General features: G+C 48.5%; 1 protein-coding gene across 4 annotated transcripts in view; it reads right to left on the bottom strand.

Moving 5' to 3' along the window:
• Window positions 1–4794: 4794 nt before the first annotated feature.
• The window catches only part of LOC139250053 (uncharacterized), a 35914-nt gene continuing 25064 nt past the window's right edge, over window positions 4795–15644 (bottom strand). For all 4 annotated transcript variants that reach the window (XM_070872624.1, XM_070872623.1, XM_070872625.1 and 1 more), the window contains exon 11: window positions 4795–9582. In XM_070872624.1, coding sequence (XP_070728725.1) covers window positions 9472–9582 — 111 coding nt within the window. In that variant the 3' untranslated portion in view covers window positions 4795–9471. The remainder of the gene's footprint in view (window positions 9583–15644) is intronic.

The raw sequence follows: 15644 nt of genomic DNA, 5'->3' as shown, positions 1-15644 counted from the left end.
TTAATTCCCGGCCCCACTCGCACTCTGACCTCTCCATCCTCGGCCTCCTACACTGAACAGCACTTCATCTTTCGTTTAGGCACTTTAAAACCTGGACTCAACATCGAGTTCAACAATTTCAGACCAGAACCACTGCCCAGATTTTGCTCCTTTCCTCCTTTTTATTTTCCACAGAAACTCCCGCCCCCCCATTTTTATTTTTATTTTTTTCTCTTTTTCCTACGGCAGCTGGTAATTATTCCGCCATTCACACCCTCTCTAGACTTATCTTTTGTTTCCTAATTTGTCCCATTACCATCTGACCCATCATCCCTTTTGTCTCTCAAATCTCTCCTGCCTTCCACCCGATCACAGACCTTCCCGTTTGTTCTCCCTCCCCTCCCCCTTTCAGTGTCCCTGCACTTGCTCAAGAATCTGTCACAGCTCGAACTTTTCCAGTTCTGACGAAGGATCACAGACACGAAATGTTTACTCTGTCTCTGTCCCTCAAAGCCTCCCTGGTAAAGTGCAACATCACCACTGACACCTGGGAGACCCTGGCCAAAGACCGCCCGAGGTGGAGAAAGTGCATCCGGGAGGGCGTTGAGTTCTTCGAGTCTCAACGCAAAGAGCGTGAAGAGATCAGGCGCAGGCAGCGGAAGGAGCACGCGGCAAACCAGCCCCACCCACCCCTTCCCTCCACGAATGTCTGTCAGAGTCTGACAGAGTCTGTGGCTCGGGTATTGGACTGTTCAGCCACCAGAGAACTCACTTTGGGAGTGGAAGCAAGTCTTCCTCGATTTCGAGGGACTGCCTACGATGATGACTCTGTCTCTCTCCACAGATGCTGCCTGACCCCACTGAGATTTCCAGCAATCTTAATTCAATATATTAGTAACTCTTTGCAGAACTGTTACAAGTGATGCGGGCAAAGTCTAGTACAGGCAGAGCCTTTAAGGTGGGGAGGAATAAAGATAAGCCTTTTAGTCCCCTTCAACAATTGAAAATTCTCATTAACACACTGGCCACTGAGTCATAAAATGTGAGTTCATTCCGATGATTGATGGTACGTTGTGCCTGAACAAAAGTGAGTTTTAAGGGGAGCTGATGAACAGGAACTTGGGATCTCAGTCGGGAAAGGGGACAAGTACACCAACTCCAGAACAATCATTTCCCCCTCACTGTAAAATGCAAGTGTTGTGTAACGTAAGTTGCAAGCTTGTCCCGGAGACGCTTCTGAAATGCTGCACTTCAAGCACTTGTGCAAAAGTTAGCAATTCATATGCACAGCTCGAGCTGAAGCAGAGATTCTTCCATGCCATACCCTGCAGACATGGAAAATTTTAGATTGCAAATTCAAGTTTAGCACCACAAATGTGGCAGACATCTCGAGTTGCGTAAAATGTCACGCTAAATTTCCCGCGGTTGAGTCTGCATTTAGATTACGCCTAGATAGAGTGGATAGGACGGACCTATTTCCCTTAGCAGAGAGGATTAGATTGGATTGGATAGGCTGGGGTTGTTTTCTTTGGAACAGAGGAGGCTGAGAGGCAATTTAATTGAGGTTATTTAAAATTAGGAGTGGTCTGGATAGAGTGGATAGGAAGGACCTATTTCCCTTAGCAGATAGGTCAACAACCAGGGGGCATAGATTTAAAGTAATTGAGGGGAGGTTTAAGAGGGGATTTGAGGGGAAATGTCTTCACCCAGAGGGTGGTGGGGGTCTGGGGCAGAACTCACTGCCTGAAAGGGTGGTAGAGGCAGAAACCCTCCCCACATTTAAAAGGGACTTGGATGTGCACCTGAAGAGCCGTAACCTGCAGGGCTACGGACCGAGAGCTGGAAAGTGGGATTAGGCTGGGTAGCGCTTTGTCGGCTGGCGCGGACACGATGGGCCGAATGGCCTCCTTCCGTGCCGTAAATTTCTGTGATTCGATTGCTATTCACATGCTTGGAACATCCCAAAGTGATCGACAGTCAATTAAGACCTTTTGAGGTGTAGGGAACCGTGGGCAGCCAATATGTGCACAGCAGGATCCAATAAAGAGCAATGAGATTAATATTGGCCAGGACACTGTCAGAAGTTCCCTGCTCTTCAAAATACTGCCATGGGATCTTTGAAGCCACTTGAGAGAGCAGGTTTAACGTTTCATCTGAAAGTCGGCACCTCCGACAGTGCAACACTGAAGTGCCAATCTAGACTGTGCCAAGATCCTGGAGTGGAGCTTGAACCCATGACCTTCTGATTCAGAGGCAAGTACTACTCGTGAGCCACGACTCATACTTTTTGCAGAAATGTTTCCAGCAGTTGTTTGTGTCTGAGCAAGAAGGTGCAAGGTTCAATTGCTGCTGATATGCTGAGTTAGCTGTAAGCAAGAGCCAACCAATGTGCTTTCCCAGCTGCGGGTTAAGGCAGAGATTGTGGATTTGCACACGCGTGGACAGCAGGATTGGGGCTGCTCCAGGGTTCAAGGTTCACACATCAATAATGGGCATTTAGGCAGGATCCAACCCAGGGAGAACCTCCCAGGATGGCAGAACATTGAAAGACAGCGCCTTTCACTACTTCAGGACATCCCCAAGCACTTTACAGCCAATGAAGTCTTGACATTTCTTTTTCAAGTGTAGTCCCTGTTGTAATGTGGGAAATGCGGCAGCCAATTTGTGCACAGCAAGCTCCCACACACAGCAATGTGATAATGACCCAGATCATCTGTGATGTTGATTCAGGGATAAATATTGGCCCCAGGCTACTGGGGTAAACTCCCCTGCTCTTCCTCGAAAGTGACATGGGATCTTTTATATCCATCCAAAAGCAGATAGGGCCTCGGTTTAACGTCTCATCAGAAAGACGGTACCTCTGACAGTGCAGCACTCCCTAGGTACTGCCCCTCCGACAATGCTACGCTCCCTCGGTACTGCCCCTCCGACAGTGCGGCACTCCCTCAGTACTGCCCCTACGACAGTGCGGCACTCCCTCAGTACTGCCCCGGGATTGTCAGCCTAGATTTTTGTGCTCAGCCTCTGGAGTGGGACTTGAACCCACAATTTTCTAACTCCAAAGAGAGTGTTGCCCACTGACCCACGGCCAACCCATCACCCAGGGATGCTGAGACCAACTGCACCCTTACTTCCCCCATGTCCCAAAAATATCAAGAGAAAATTGGCACTTCCACCAGCCGGGATTCCCTTCCCTCTGCCATTCTGAGGCACTCTGTTATTCGATCGCACACAACACAAACCACATTTCAGATTCTCTTCTGTATGCTCAAGACTCAAGATCTTTATTATGTCAATACAAGGGACAGGAAATGCAGGTCAGTACAACAGTGATATTCATATATGAAGAATATTGGGCACAGGAGTATAAAACACAATAAACCTTCATGTCTGCATTATATCATATATACTCGTGTAAGACAACCCATGTACCACCCCCTCCCCCCACCATAGAGCCAAGTGATCTGAAGATATTCTCATCAACTCCCAAAGAGCATGGAATTTCACTGAGCATCACACACACCGCCACTGCTGGGGGCTGGAGCCCGAGAGAGGGGCGCCGGAGACACGGAGCTTGAAAGAGGGGAATGGGAGAGAGTGTTGATAGAGAGCGGTGGCTCCCAGAACAGAGAGATAAACCAAAGCAGGCGAGGAGCATACATGTGCTCTCTCCAACGTGAGCTAATGCCTTTCACCACCGTGTCTTGAGTCTCAGATCCACCCCCACCCAGTGACCCAATTTTCTAGTCTAGTGTATACAGTGGCCAACGCCAGTCTGGGGTACGACTTATGCCCTGGCTGCTAGGCCTGCATACACACCTCTCGCTTTTAGAAACGTTCCAGCAACGGGGCCAAGGAGGAGGCCATGATCCTTCCCGGAATGAAAGCATTCACCTCCCCCTTGGAAAGCAAGGCCACCGGGTTATGGTTTTGAGGGAGAAAAAGGGATGGAGTAAAGGAACGTCAGCCTGAAAATGCCAGCTCAGAAATTCCAGATTCCTGTGCGACACAAACGGAAGTTTGCCATTTCCGATCACCCTAAATCAGTGCCTTCTGTATCCGCTCAAGCTGAGCAGGATTTGGAGCACTTCAGCCGCTTGTAATGGTGTGCTACACGTCAGAAATTAAACTGTGTAGGTTTCCAGGGTTGCGTTTCTCCAGTTGGAGACCCTACATCTCCCTCCCTCTCTCGCCCCCACATCCGCCCCTTTCCCCGCACCTCCCAGAAAAGTGAAGGGAATCAGTCGGCATGATTCGATTCCAGGGTCCGGATGAATTTGCATTTTGTGAAAAAGTTGTGGTCACGCATCCACGGCTCGAGACCTGGCACTAAAGCCAAACAGGACGCCTTCGAGAGCTGCACACAGTAGAGTATAACTCCTGCTCTGTGCGCGGAGCTGGGTTCTAAAAACAGTGGTTTGACGGATCTTCCAGGCACTTTCGGAACTCGGCCCAGGTTCTCTCTGAATGCTGAGAAAGCAGGTCCAGCTGCCCGCTCACTCCAGCTGCAGCATGTAAGCACCAAAAGCTCTCTCCATTGTCAGGCAGTGTATTAACTGCAGGCTGAGCTCTTGCTGACACTTCACAATCTACAACTGCAGCAGTGTAATGCAGCCTCAACAATCATCACAAATCTAACAGGCCTGTTCCTCACTAACTGCACAATAGTCTCACTAAACCCCAGAGATAGGAATACACAGAACTGCAGCCTCCACCTTCACAGGCCGCTGTGTCCTCTCCTGTTTCGTACAGAAGGCAGAGCTCTCTGGCCTGACTTGTAGGGCAAACTGACTCCCCCCGCCCCCGCCCCCCCCCCCCCCCATCTTGCAACATTTGCTGCTTTTAATCAGGCAGAGATTTGGGGAACGGGGCAAAACCGCACAGGGCCCTTCTAAAATAAAAAAGACTTGCATTTATATAGCGCCTTTCACAACCACCGGGCGCCTCAAAGCGCTTTACAGCCAACGAAGTACTTTTTTGAAGTGTGGTCACTGTTGTAATGTAGGAAACGCGGCAGCCAATTTACGCACAGCAAGTTCCCACACACAGCCACAGGAGACCGGGGAGAACTCTCCTGCTCTTCTTCGAAATAGGGCCATGGGATCTTTTACATCCACTTGAGCAGACAGGGCCTCGGTTCAACGTCTCATCTGAAAGACGGCAGCTCCAACAGTGCGCGCTCCCTCAGTACTGCACCCTCCGACAGTGCGGCGCTCCCTCAGTACTGCCCCTCCGACAGTGTGGTGCTCCCTCAGTACTGCCCGTCAGTGCGGCGCTCTCTCAGTACTGCCCCTCAGTCAGTGCGGCGCTCCCTCAGTACTGCCCCTCCGTCAGTGCGGCGCTCCCTCAGTACTGCCCCTCCGACAGTGCGGCGCTCCCTCAGTACTGCCCCTCCGACAGTGCGGCGCTCCCTCAGTACTGCCCCTCCGACAGTGCGGTGCTCCCTCAGTACTGCCCCTCCGACAGTGCGGCGCTCCCTCAGTACTGCCCCTCCGACAGTGCGGCGCTCCCTCAGTACTGTCCCTCCGACAGTGCGGCGCTCCCTCAGTACTGCCCCTCCGACAGTGCGGCGCTCCCTCAGTACTGCACTGGAAGTGTCAGCCTAGATTTATGTGCTCAGGTCCCTGGAGTAGGGCTTGAACCCACAACCTTCTGGCTCAGAAGAGAGTGTGCTGCCCACTGAGCCACGGCTGACACTAAATTGAAAGGGCAAACCTCGTTCAAGTGGTATTCTCCTGGCCCCGTGTGTTCCTTTCTCTCACTGATTGGCTCTGCAGACACATTAGTCTCCGCCCCATCTGACGTGGCTGTGAACTCCGCAGGGCCGGTCTCCATTGCATTTGAACTTCACTAAAGCACGAATGCTGGAGCTATAAACCAGGAACGAGTTTGGGTACTTGCTCCAAAAATATAAAGTCAGAAGAGTCAGGTTGAACACACGCATGAGGCAATCTTTATACTGCGCCAAATCTCTGCTTAGTAAAGAGCAAAAAAAACAGCAAGTGCTGGAAATGTGTCTTGCCTCAAGTAGTTTGATTGTTCCAATTTAATATTCCACAACCAACTTGGCCCTTTGCAGCTCTAACTGACACTACAAACTCAAAAGTAACTGACTTGTGTGAAGCAATTCAGCAAAATAGGAGACTGCATCATAGTAAAGATCGACATCAATACGCTGCGTACCAGGGTTGCACCTCACAACCCCAATACCCGATGTTCGACAAAGCCGAGCAGAATCACGGAGGGATGTAGGTAAAACAGCAGGAGGATCCATGCAATTAAAACATTCCCCCCCCCCCCCACCCCAGTAATCCAGCAGAGATCTGACCATTTCATTTTATGGACTTTTTGCCGGTTTGCCCGTATTTACACATTTACTCCTGGAACAACAATCACCACACGCTTTAGCGACACACTTGAGAGATTTATTCAATTAAAAACAAGGGCATACAAAGTGCCAAAACTCGTGGGAGGACAGAAGATTGGGAATCTTTTAAAAGCCAGCAAAGAGTGACTAAAAAAAATGATTAAGAAAGTGAAGAGAGTCTATGAAAGTAAACAAGCACGAAATATAAAAACAGATTGGAATTCAGAAAAAGGCCTTAACCGATAAGGGGTTATGGGGAGCGGGCGGGGAAGTGGACCCGAGTCCATGATCAGGTCAGCCATGATCGTATTAAATGGCGGAGCCGGCTCGAGGGGCCGTATGGCCGACTCCTGCTCCTATTTCTTATTATGATGAGGTGCTGTACAAATGCAAGACGGGGCGGGGGGTGGGGGGGGAAAGAGACGGACTAGTTTCACACATCACATTCTATGGGCTGCAAATTAGTTGTTAACCCAACTGAGGCGCACTGGGTTTCAGTCACAGCTCCCCCCTCCCCGAGAATGTTTAACCCCCCAAAAAATAAAACCTCGACTCTGCAATGGGAAGCCTCGTGTCCTTTTAAGTATCTTATTGAAGGAACCAGACATCAAAGTTTGCATCCATCAACTAACTGTGCTCTCTACCCAGCTACAAGGTCACCATTCTCAGACCTGAACTATGGAACAGTTAGTGTGTTTCAGCAAACGCTGACAGACTCTCCGATGGTTCAGCCCACAGAATGATCAAGTTTCAAAATGCAGGTGAATTTAGTACTTGCCCCAGAAAGCCCTACAAAAGGACAATATTTTTCCAGCGGTCCCTCCAGGCAAAGACCGAGCTCATTAATAGGTTGCAATTGAAAGTTTATTGGAGGGTGTAAATCTCAGGAAGTTTGAGCATCAGTTTTGGCACAGATACAGGTTTCAGTAACGCTCTCCCTCCCAGAACAGGGCAAACACCTCAAGCCTTTGAATACAGATCCAATAATCTCACTCAGCCATCAACCGTTTCACCTCGACATGTACCAAGGTTTCAAGATCAACTGGAGTTCACACACTGTCCCACACATGTGCCTTTTAAACCCCCTCCCTCCATGAAACAACGAAAGTACGGAGGAATTATAACCATAGAGCTTTAAATGCACACAGTGTGGGCACCATGAGGTACAGCAGACACCTCCGCTACCACTTTTAGTGCTGAAGATGTATCAGCATTGAGGGGTGGAATATTTTCCTACTGGGCGTCCAGTGTCAACATCAAGCACTCTCGGGTCAGGTACAGGGGTACAGCGCGGACTGATACCAAGTAAAGCACCTCAACTCTTGTCCCCAACAATATCCCTTCACCCCCAAGCTTTGAACAGCAAGAACCTCACTTATACCCGTGACGTTTTCCAGCACAGTCAGTGCTGCGGTTCGAGTGAGATTGCCAACAGCAGTTTGTGGTGAGGACCCACAGTCACCGTCGTCCGACATTGCTTCACTCGGGGGGCCCTTTGCAGGAAGCCGACTGAAGAGTCCTTCGTGCTCTCGGTCTGTGCGGGTCGGATGGGAGCTCGAGTCCCAGGGAGAAGGGCTTAAAGCAAGCGATGCTTTCTCTGCGGCTCTGCCTTAGGGGGCCACAGAAGGAGCCAGTGCTCGCGAGGACTACCCGGGACACACGTGCCCAGATCAGCAAGCAAGGCACCCAACATTTCGTACCACAGCTAAAGAAGTCCATTTCAGAAAGTCGCTTACAGCTCTCCATTACTGAAAACATCACTGAATATCGGGGACTACACAGACGCAGCCCAAATGCCACGGTTTCAGTCTGAATTCCCACTAGCAACCTTAAATAAAAGAAAAAATAGTGCTATCCAGTATCTTGAAACCCATAGTACCGAAGCAGTGTGCGATGGGCAGAAGGTACTCCAGTTTGTGCCATTTGTACTGAAATTCTTCAGAACAAGGATTTCACTCGGTCTCTCTCCCGCAACCTCTGAAATCTTCGTACACAGACACTCACATCGTGCTACTGAGCTGTGAGGACACGCGCGCACACACACACACACACACAGAGGGGGACACGGGGAGAGTGTTACAATATAACCAAGCAGACTCTTGCTTTGGGAGAGTGGTGCTGCAGAGAGAAGGTGCCGCACGGACTCGCTGAGGGAGGTACTCGAGTGTTCGGGTGCCAGACTGCATTTTCCTTCTCCATTCTAAAGCAAACCTACAGGCTTTACAGATCCACATTTTGGTCACAATATTAAGTCCCAGCTTTTTGTTTTAATACATAAACAGAAAAAGACACCAAAAAGAGAACAAAACACCAAACAACATCTTCAAGAGAATTTGGTGGACTTGGGAAAGTGACGACCCACCACTTTCGGATTGAAGTTGACCGGACATCACCAGACGTTAACTTTTCCTTTACTTGTAAACCTCACAGGTGCTCTTCCCTTTCCCCCTCCCCACAGCAGAAGGCAGGGGCCTCCCCTTGACCATCGTGAGCTATGCTTGTTGACTAGCTGAAATGCGGGGGGGGGGGGGTGGGGAAGGGAGGGGGAATGGTTCAAGGCGGGCAGTATATGCTCGCTCCCCTACCCTATCCCAGAGATGGAATAATTTCACTGCACCTACAGGGCTGACCGAGAGCTCGTGGAAACCAAGCCCAAGTGACAAGCAAGCCTGGAACTAAGACAGACGGTCCACGTGGAAAGTCACTGCTTGCACACAACTGCTTCCTCCCCCACTTTCCCCCCCAGGCCACTGGGCAGCGATACAGATGCAAAATAACCGAACACACCTTCACGCACATCTCTCGCCGCTTTTTTTCTGTTCCGTCCCGTAATCCTGACGTGATAATACAACACAGCTAACCAGAATTTCAAAAATTGAACAACACTTAAATAACTGAAAAAAAAATATGGCATAGAAAAAAATGTTTTGTTTTTTTCCTTTTTTTTTAAAAAAAAGGGAGGAAAAAAAAAACGATTTCATGTTTTGGACACGTTCGAAGGGCGGGATTGTTTCATCGCGCCTTCACGTCTCGCGTCATCTCGGTAACGTTCACGGAAGGGTGCGTTTGTCTGGTCGATCACCCCAATGGTAGGTTGGTGCTGGAAACCCCTCGGAGCGGGCTCCTCACACGCTGAGCTTACAGTTGCACAGTTCCTTGTATATCTGACGCCGGAGCTTGGGCATGTCCTGCTGAGTGAAGCTGTACGGCTGGCCCAGAGCCAGGCATTTGCAGAACTGAAACACAAGACACCACTATTAGGCCAAGCGAGCATTTCAAACATCTTTTGAAGGCATGCAGAACACTTGCCTTTATTAGCCGAGGCATAGAATACAGGAACAGGGTTAAGAACATAAGAAATAGGAACAGGAGTCGGCCATACGACTCCTCAAGCCTGCTCTGCCATTCAGTACGATCATGGCTGATCCGATCTTGGACTCAGCTCCACTTCCCTGCCCGCTCCCCATAACCCTTTATTCACTTATCCTCGTCCAGGCCTACATCCCCAGCATTGAAGCACTGGCCACACTTGATCAGCTCCACTGGGCAGGCCACATTGTCCGCATGCCAGACATGAGACTCCCAAAGCAAGCGCTCTACTCGGAACTCCTTCACAGCAAATGAGCCAAAGGTGGGCAGAGGAAACATTACAAGGGACACCCTCAAAGCCTCCCTGATAAAGTGCAACATCCCCACCGACACCTGGGAGTCCCTGGCCAAAGACCGCCCGAAGTGGAGAAAGTGCATCCGGGAGGGCGCTGAGCACCTCGAGTCTCGTCGCCGAGAGCATGCAGAAACCAAGCGCAGGCAGCGGAAGGAGCGTGCGGCAAACCTGTCCCACCCACCCTTACCTTCAATGACTATCTATCCCACCTGTGACAGGGACTGTGGTTCTCGTATTGGACTGTTCAGCCGCCGAAGGACTCATTTTAAGAATGGAAGCAAGCCTTCCTCGATTCCAAGGGACTGCATATGATGATGGCTGATCCGATCACGGACTCAGCTCCACTTCCCTGCCTGCTCCCCATAACCCCTTATTCCCTTACCGCTCAAAAATCTGTCTATTTCTGTCTTAAATTTATTCAAGGACCTATCTTCTACAGCTGAGGCAGAGAATTCCACAGATTTACAACCCTCAGGGAAGAAATTCCTCCTCATCTTAGTTTTAAATGGGCGGCCCCTTATTGTAAGATTATGCCCTCTAGTTCTAGTCCCCCCTATCAGTGGAAACATCCTCTCTGCATCCATCTTGTCAAACCCCCTCATAATCTTATAAGTTTCGATAAGATCACCTCTCATTCTTCTGAATTCCAATGCATTTGGGGAGGGCTAACAAGGCAAGAGAATACACAATAGTAAGACACTGAGAAGTGTAGAGGAACAAAGAGACCTTGGAATGCATGTCCACAGATCCCGGTAGGTAGCAGGCCAGGGAGATAAGGTGGTTAAGAAGGCATACGGAATACTTGCCTTTATTAGCCGAGGCATAGAATACAAGAGCAGGGGGTTATGTTTGAACTGTTTAAAACACTAGTTAGGCCACAGCTGGAGTACTGCGTGCAGTTCTGATCACCGCATTACAGGAAATATGTGATTGCACTAGAAAGGGTACAGAGGAGATTTACGAGGATGTTGCCAGGACTGAAGAATTTTAGCTATGAGGAAAGATTGGACAGGCTGGGATTTGTTTTCTTTGGAATAGAGGAGGTTGAGGGGAGACCTTATTGAGGTGTATAAAATTATGAGGGGCCTGGATAGAGTGGATAGAAACATAGAAAATAGGTGCAGGAGTAGGCCATTCGGCCCTTCGAGCCTGCACCACCATTCAATATGATCAGGGCTGATCATTCACCTCAGTACCCCTTTCCTGCTTTCTCTCCATACCCCTTGATCCCTTTAGCCGTAAGGGCCACATCTAACTCCCTCTTGAATGTATCTAACGAATTGGCTCAACAACTTTCTGGGGTAGAGAATTCCACAGGTTCACAATTCTCTGAGTGAAGAAGTTTCTCCTCATCTCGGTCCTAAATGGCTTACCCCTTCTCCTTAGGCTGTGACCCCTGGTTCTGGACTTCCCCAACATCGGGAACATTCTTCCTGCATCTAACCTGTCCAATCCCGTCAGAGTTTTATATGTTTCTATGAGATCCCCTCTCATTTTTATAAATTCCAGTGAATATAAGCCGAGTCGGTCCAGTCTCTCCTCATATGTCAGTCCTGCCATCCCGGGAATCAGTCTGGTGAATCTTCGCTGCACTCCCTCAAGAATGTCCTTCCTCAGATTAGACCAAAACTGTACACAATATTCAAGGTGTGGCCTCACCAAGGCCCTGTACAACTGCAGTAAGACTTCCCTGCTCCTATACTCAAATCCTCTCGCTGTGAAGGCCATCTGCCTTCTTCACAGCCAGCTGTACCTACATGCCAACCTTCAATGACTGATGTATCATGACACCCAGGTCTTGTTGCACCTCCCCTTTTACTAATCTGTCACCATTCAGATAATATTCTGCCTTCCTGTTTTTGCCACCAAAGTGAATAACCTCACATTTATCTGCCATGCATTTGCCCACTCACCTAACCTGTCCAAGTCATCCTGCAGCCTCCTCACAGCTCACACTGCCACCCAGTTTACTGTCATCTGCAAACTTGGAGATATTACATTCAATTCCTTTGTCTAAATCTTAATATATATTGTAAATAGCTGGGATCCCAGCATTGAACCTTGCGGTACTTCACTAGTTACTGCCTGCCATTCTGAAAAGGACCTGTTTATTCCTACTCTTTGCTTCCTGTCTGCCAACCAGTTCTCTATCCACATCAATACATTACCCCCAATACCATGTGCTTTAATTTTGCACACTAATCTCGTGTGGGACCTTGTCAAAAGCCTTTTGAAAGTCCAAATACACCACATCCACTGGTTCTCCATGTCCACTGTACTAGTTACATCCTCAAAAAATTCTAGAAGATTTGTCAAGCATGATTTCCCTTTCATAAATCCATGCTGACTTGGACCGATCCTGTCACTGCTTTCCAAATGCACTGCTATTACATCTTTAATAATTGATTCCAACATTTTCCTCACTACCGATGTCAGGCTAACCAGTCTATAATTCCCTGTTTTCTCTCTCCCTCCTTTTTTAAAAAGTGTGGTTACATTAGCTACTTTCCAATCCATAGTCGAAAGAATGTTGGAAAATGACCACCAATGTATCCACTATTTCTAGGGCCACTTCCTTAAGTACTCTGGGATGCAGACCATCAGGCCCTGGGGATTTATCGGCCTTCAATCACATCAATTTTCCTAACACAATTTCCTGACTAATAAGGATTTCCTTCAGTTCCTCCTTCTCACTAGACCCTTGGTCCCCTAGTATTTCCGGAAGGTTATTTGTGTCTTCCTTAGTGAAGACAGAACCAAAGTATTTGTTCAACTGATCTGCCATTTCTTTGTTCCCCATTATAAATTCACCTGATTCTGACTGCAAGAGACCTACATTAGTCTTCACTAATTTTTTTCTCTTCACATATCTATAGGACCTATTTCCCTTCGCAGAGGGGTCAACAACCAGGGGGCACAGATTTAAAGTAATTGGGGGGAGGTTTAGAGGGGATTTGACGGGAAATGTTTTCACCCAGAGGGTGGTGAGTGTCTGGAACTCACTGCCTGAAAGGCTGAAAGAGGCAGAAACACCACCACATATAAAAAGTACTTGTATGTGCACTTGAATTGCCGTAACCTACAGGGCCACAGACCAAGAGCTGGAAAGTGGGATTAGGCTGGATAGCTCTTGGTTGGCCAGCGCAGACATGATGGGCCGAAATGGCCTCCTTCCGTGTTGTAACTTTCTATGATTCTTGAAAAAGGTACAGGACCGACACCTATTTTAAAGACCCTCAGTTATCACGATAGGCTGAGAGAGCTTGGGCCTTTTACTCTAAAAAGCATGGACTGAGGGGAGATTTCATTGACATGCTCCAAGTGAATCAGCGATTTGAACGAGAGAGGTTAGCGAGAACCACAGGGCACGAGTATAAGATGCAGAAGTACAGAACATCAGATATAGGAGCAGGAGTCGGCCATTCGACCCCTCGAGCCTGCTCCGCCATTCACTAAGATCATGGCTGATCTGATCATGGACTCAACTCCACTTCCCCGCCGGCTCCCCATAATCTTTCACTTCCTTATCGTTCAAAAATCTGTCTATCTCCACCGTAACTATATTCAAATGACCCAGCCTGCACAGCTCTCTGGGGCAGAGAATTCCAAAGATTCACGATCCTTAGAGAAGAAATTCCTCCTCATTTCCGTTTTAAATGGGCGACCCCTTATTCTGAAACCACGCCCCTAGTTCTAGATTCCCCCACGAGGGGAAACATCCTCTCCGCATTTACCCTATCAAGCCCCCCAAAATCTTATACGTTTCAATAAGATCACCTCTCATTCTTCTAAATGCCAATAAGTATAGGCCCAACCAGCTCAATCCCTCTTTATAAGTCAACCCCTTCATCCCCGGAATCAACCTCGTGAACCTTCTCTGAACTGCCTCCAATGCAAGTATATCCCTCCTTAAATACGGAGACCAAAACTGTACGCAGTACTCCAGGTGTGGTCTCACCAATACCCTGTACAGTTGTAGCAGGACTTCCCTCCTTCCATACTCCATCCCCCTTGCTATAAAGACCGAAGTTAGATGTTGAGGGATGCATCTCTCAGAGTCACTGATCTCTGGAACAAGTTATGTTCGTGTGCAGAGTGCAAATGTCCGGCAGGCGAAAGGGAGCTGGACGGGTTCCTGAAATGAGCCAACGTATCTACATACAGAAGGTAAACGGGTCACCAATTCATCGATCTCTTGGATCTCACCTTCAGGGTCACACAGCAACGTCCGACAGTTCAGCAGACTGGGAGGACCATGACTGGTGGAGAGGGGAAGTTACCCCATGACAATATAGGACAAGCTCTATGGGCCAACTGGTCTTTAGCTCAAAGGGTTATATTATGAAGGCAGGTTGCAAACTGCAGGCTTCCATTCCCTCAAGTATAGAAGATTAAGGGACAATCTACAACAACAACAACTTATATTTATATAGCGCCTTTAACGTAGTGAAACGTCCCAAGGCGCTTCACAGGAATATTGTGAAATAGAAATTTGACACCGAGCCACATATGTAGAAATTAGCGCAGGTATCAAAGATAGGTTTTAAGGAGCGTCTTGAAGGAGAAAGGAGAGGTAGAGAGGTGGAGAGGTTTAGGGAAAGAGTTCCAGAGCTTGGGACCCAGGCAACAGAAGGCATGGCCACCGATGGTTGAGCGACTATAATCAGGGATGCTTAGGAGGGCAGAATTAGAGGAGCGCAGACATCTCGGGGGCGGGAGGAGATCATAGCGTTTAAGATGATTAATGGTGTTGACTGGGGTAGAGGGAAACTATTCCCTCTGGTTGGGGGGGGAGGGGGGGGGGGGGAAGTCCAGAACAAGGGGGCATCACCTTAAAATTAGAGCCAGGCTGTTCAGGGGTGATGTCAGGAAGCACTTCCTCACACAAAGGGCAGTGGGAATCTGGAACTCTCTCCCCCAAAAAGCTGTCAAGGCCGGAGGTCAATTGTAAATTTCAAAACTGAGATTGATAGGTTTTTGTTGGGTAAGGGTATTAAGGGTTACGGAACCAAGGCGGGCAGATGGAGTTAAGATACAGATCAGCCTTGGTCTCATTGAATGATGGAACAAGCTTGAAGGGCTGAACGGACTCCTCCTGCTCCTATGTACCTTTACTCCTTTTTTGTTTGTTTAAAAAGATATTGGGAGGTTGGGGAGCCGAGCAGGATAAGCAGAGAAGGTATACAAGAACGTAACATAAGAACACGAATTAGGAGCAGGAGAATTAGAATAGAAAACAGAGTCGGGATAAATGGTTCATTCTCGGGTTGGCAACCAGTAAGCAGTGGGGTGCCGCAGGGATCAGTGCTGGGACCCCAACTATTTACAATCTATATTAACGACTTGGAGGAAGGGACCGAGTGTAACGGAGCCAAGTTTGCCGACGATACAAAGATGGGAGGAAAAGCAATATGTGAGGAGTACACAAAAAATCTGCAAAAGGACATAGACAGGCTAAGTGAGTGGGCAAAAATTTGGCAGAAGGAGTATAATGTTGGAAAGTGTGAGGTCACGCACTTTGGCAGAAAAAAAATCAAAGAGCAAGTTATTATTTAAATGGAGAAAGATTGCAAAGTGCTGCAGTACAGCAGGACCTGGGGGTACTTGTACATGAAACACAGGGGGATGGTATGC

The sequence above is a fragment of the Pristiophorus japonicus genome, unplaced genomic scaffold (assembly GCF_044704955.1).
Source record: "Pristiophorus japonicus isolate sPriJap1 unplaced genomic scaffold, sPriJap1.hap1 HAP1_SCAFFOLD_342, whole genome shotgun sequence".
Taxonomy (NCBI): domain Eukaryota; kingdom Metazoa; phylum Chordata; class Chondrichthyes; family Pristiophoridae; genus Pristiophorus; species Pristiophorus japonicus.
This window is presented reverse-complemented; position numbering and strand designations above follow the sequence as displayed.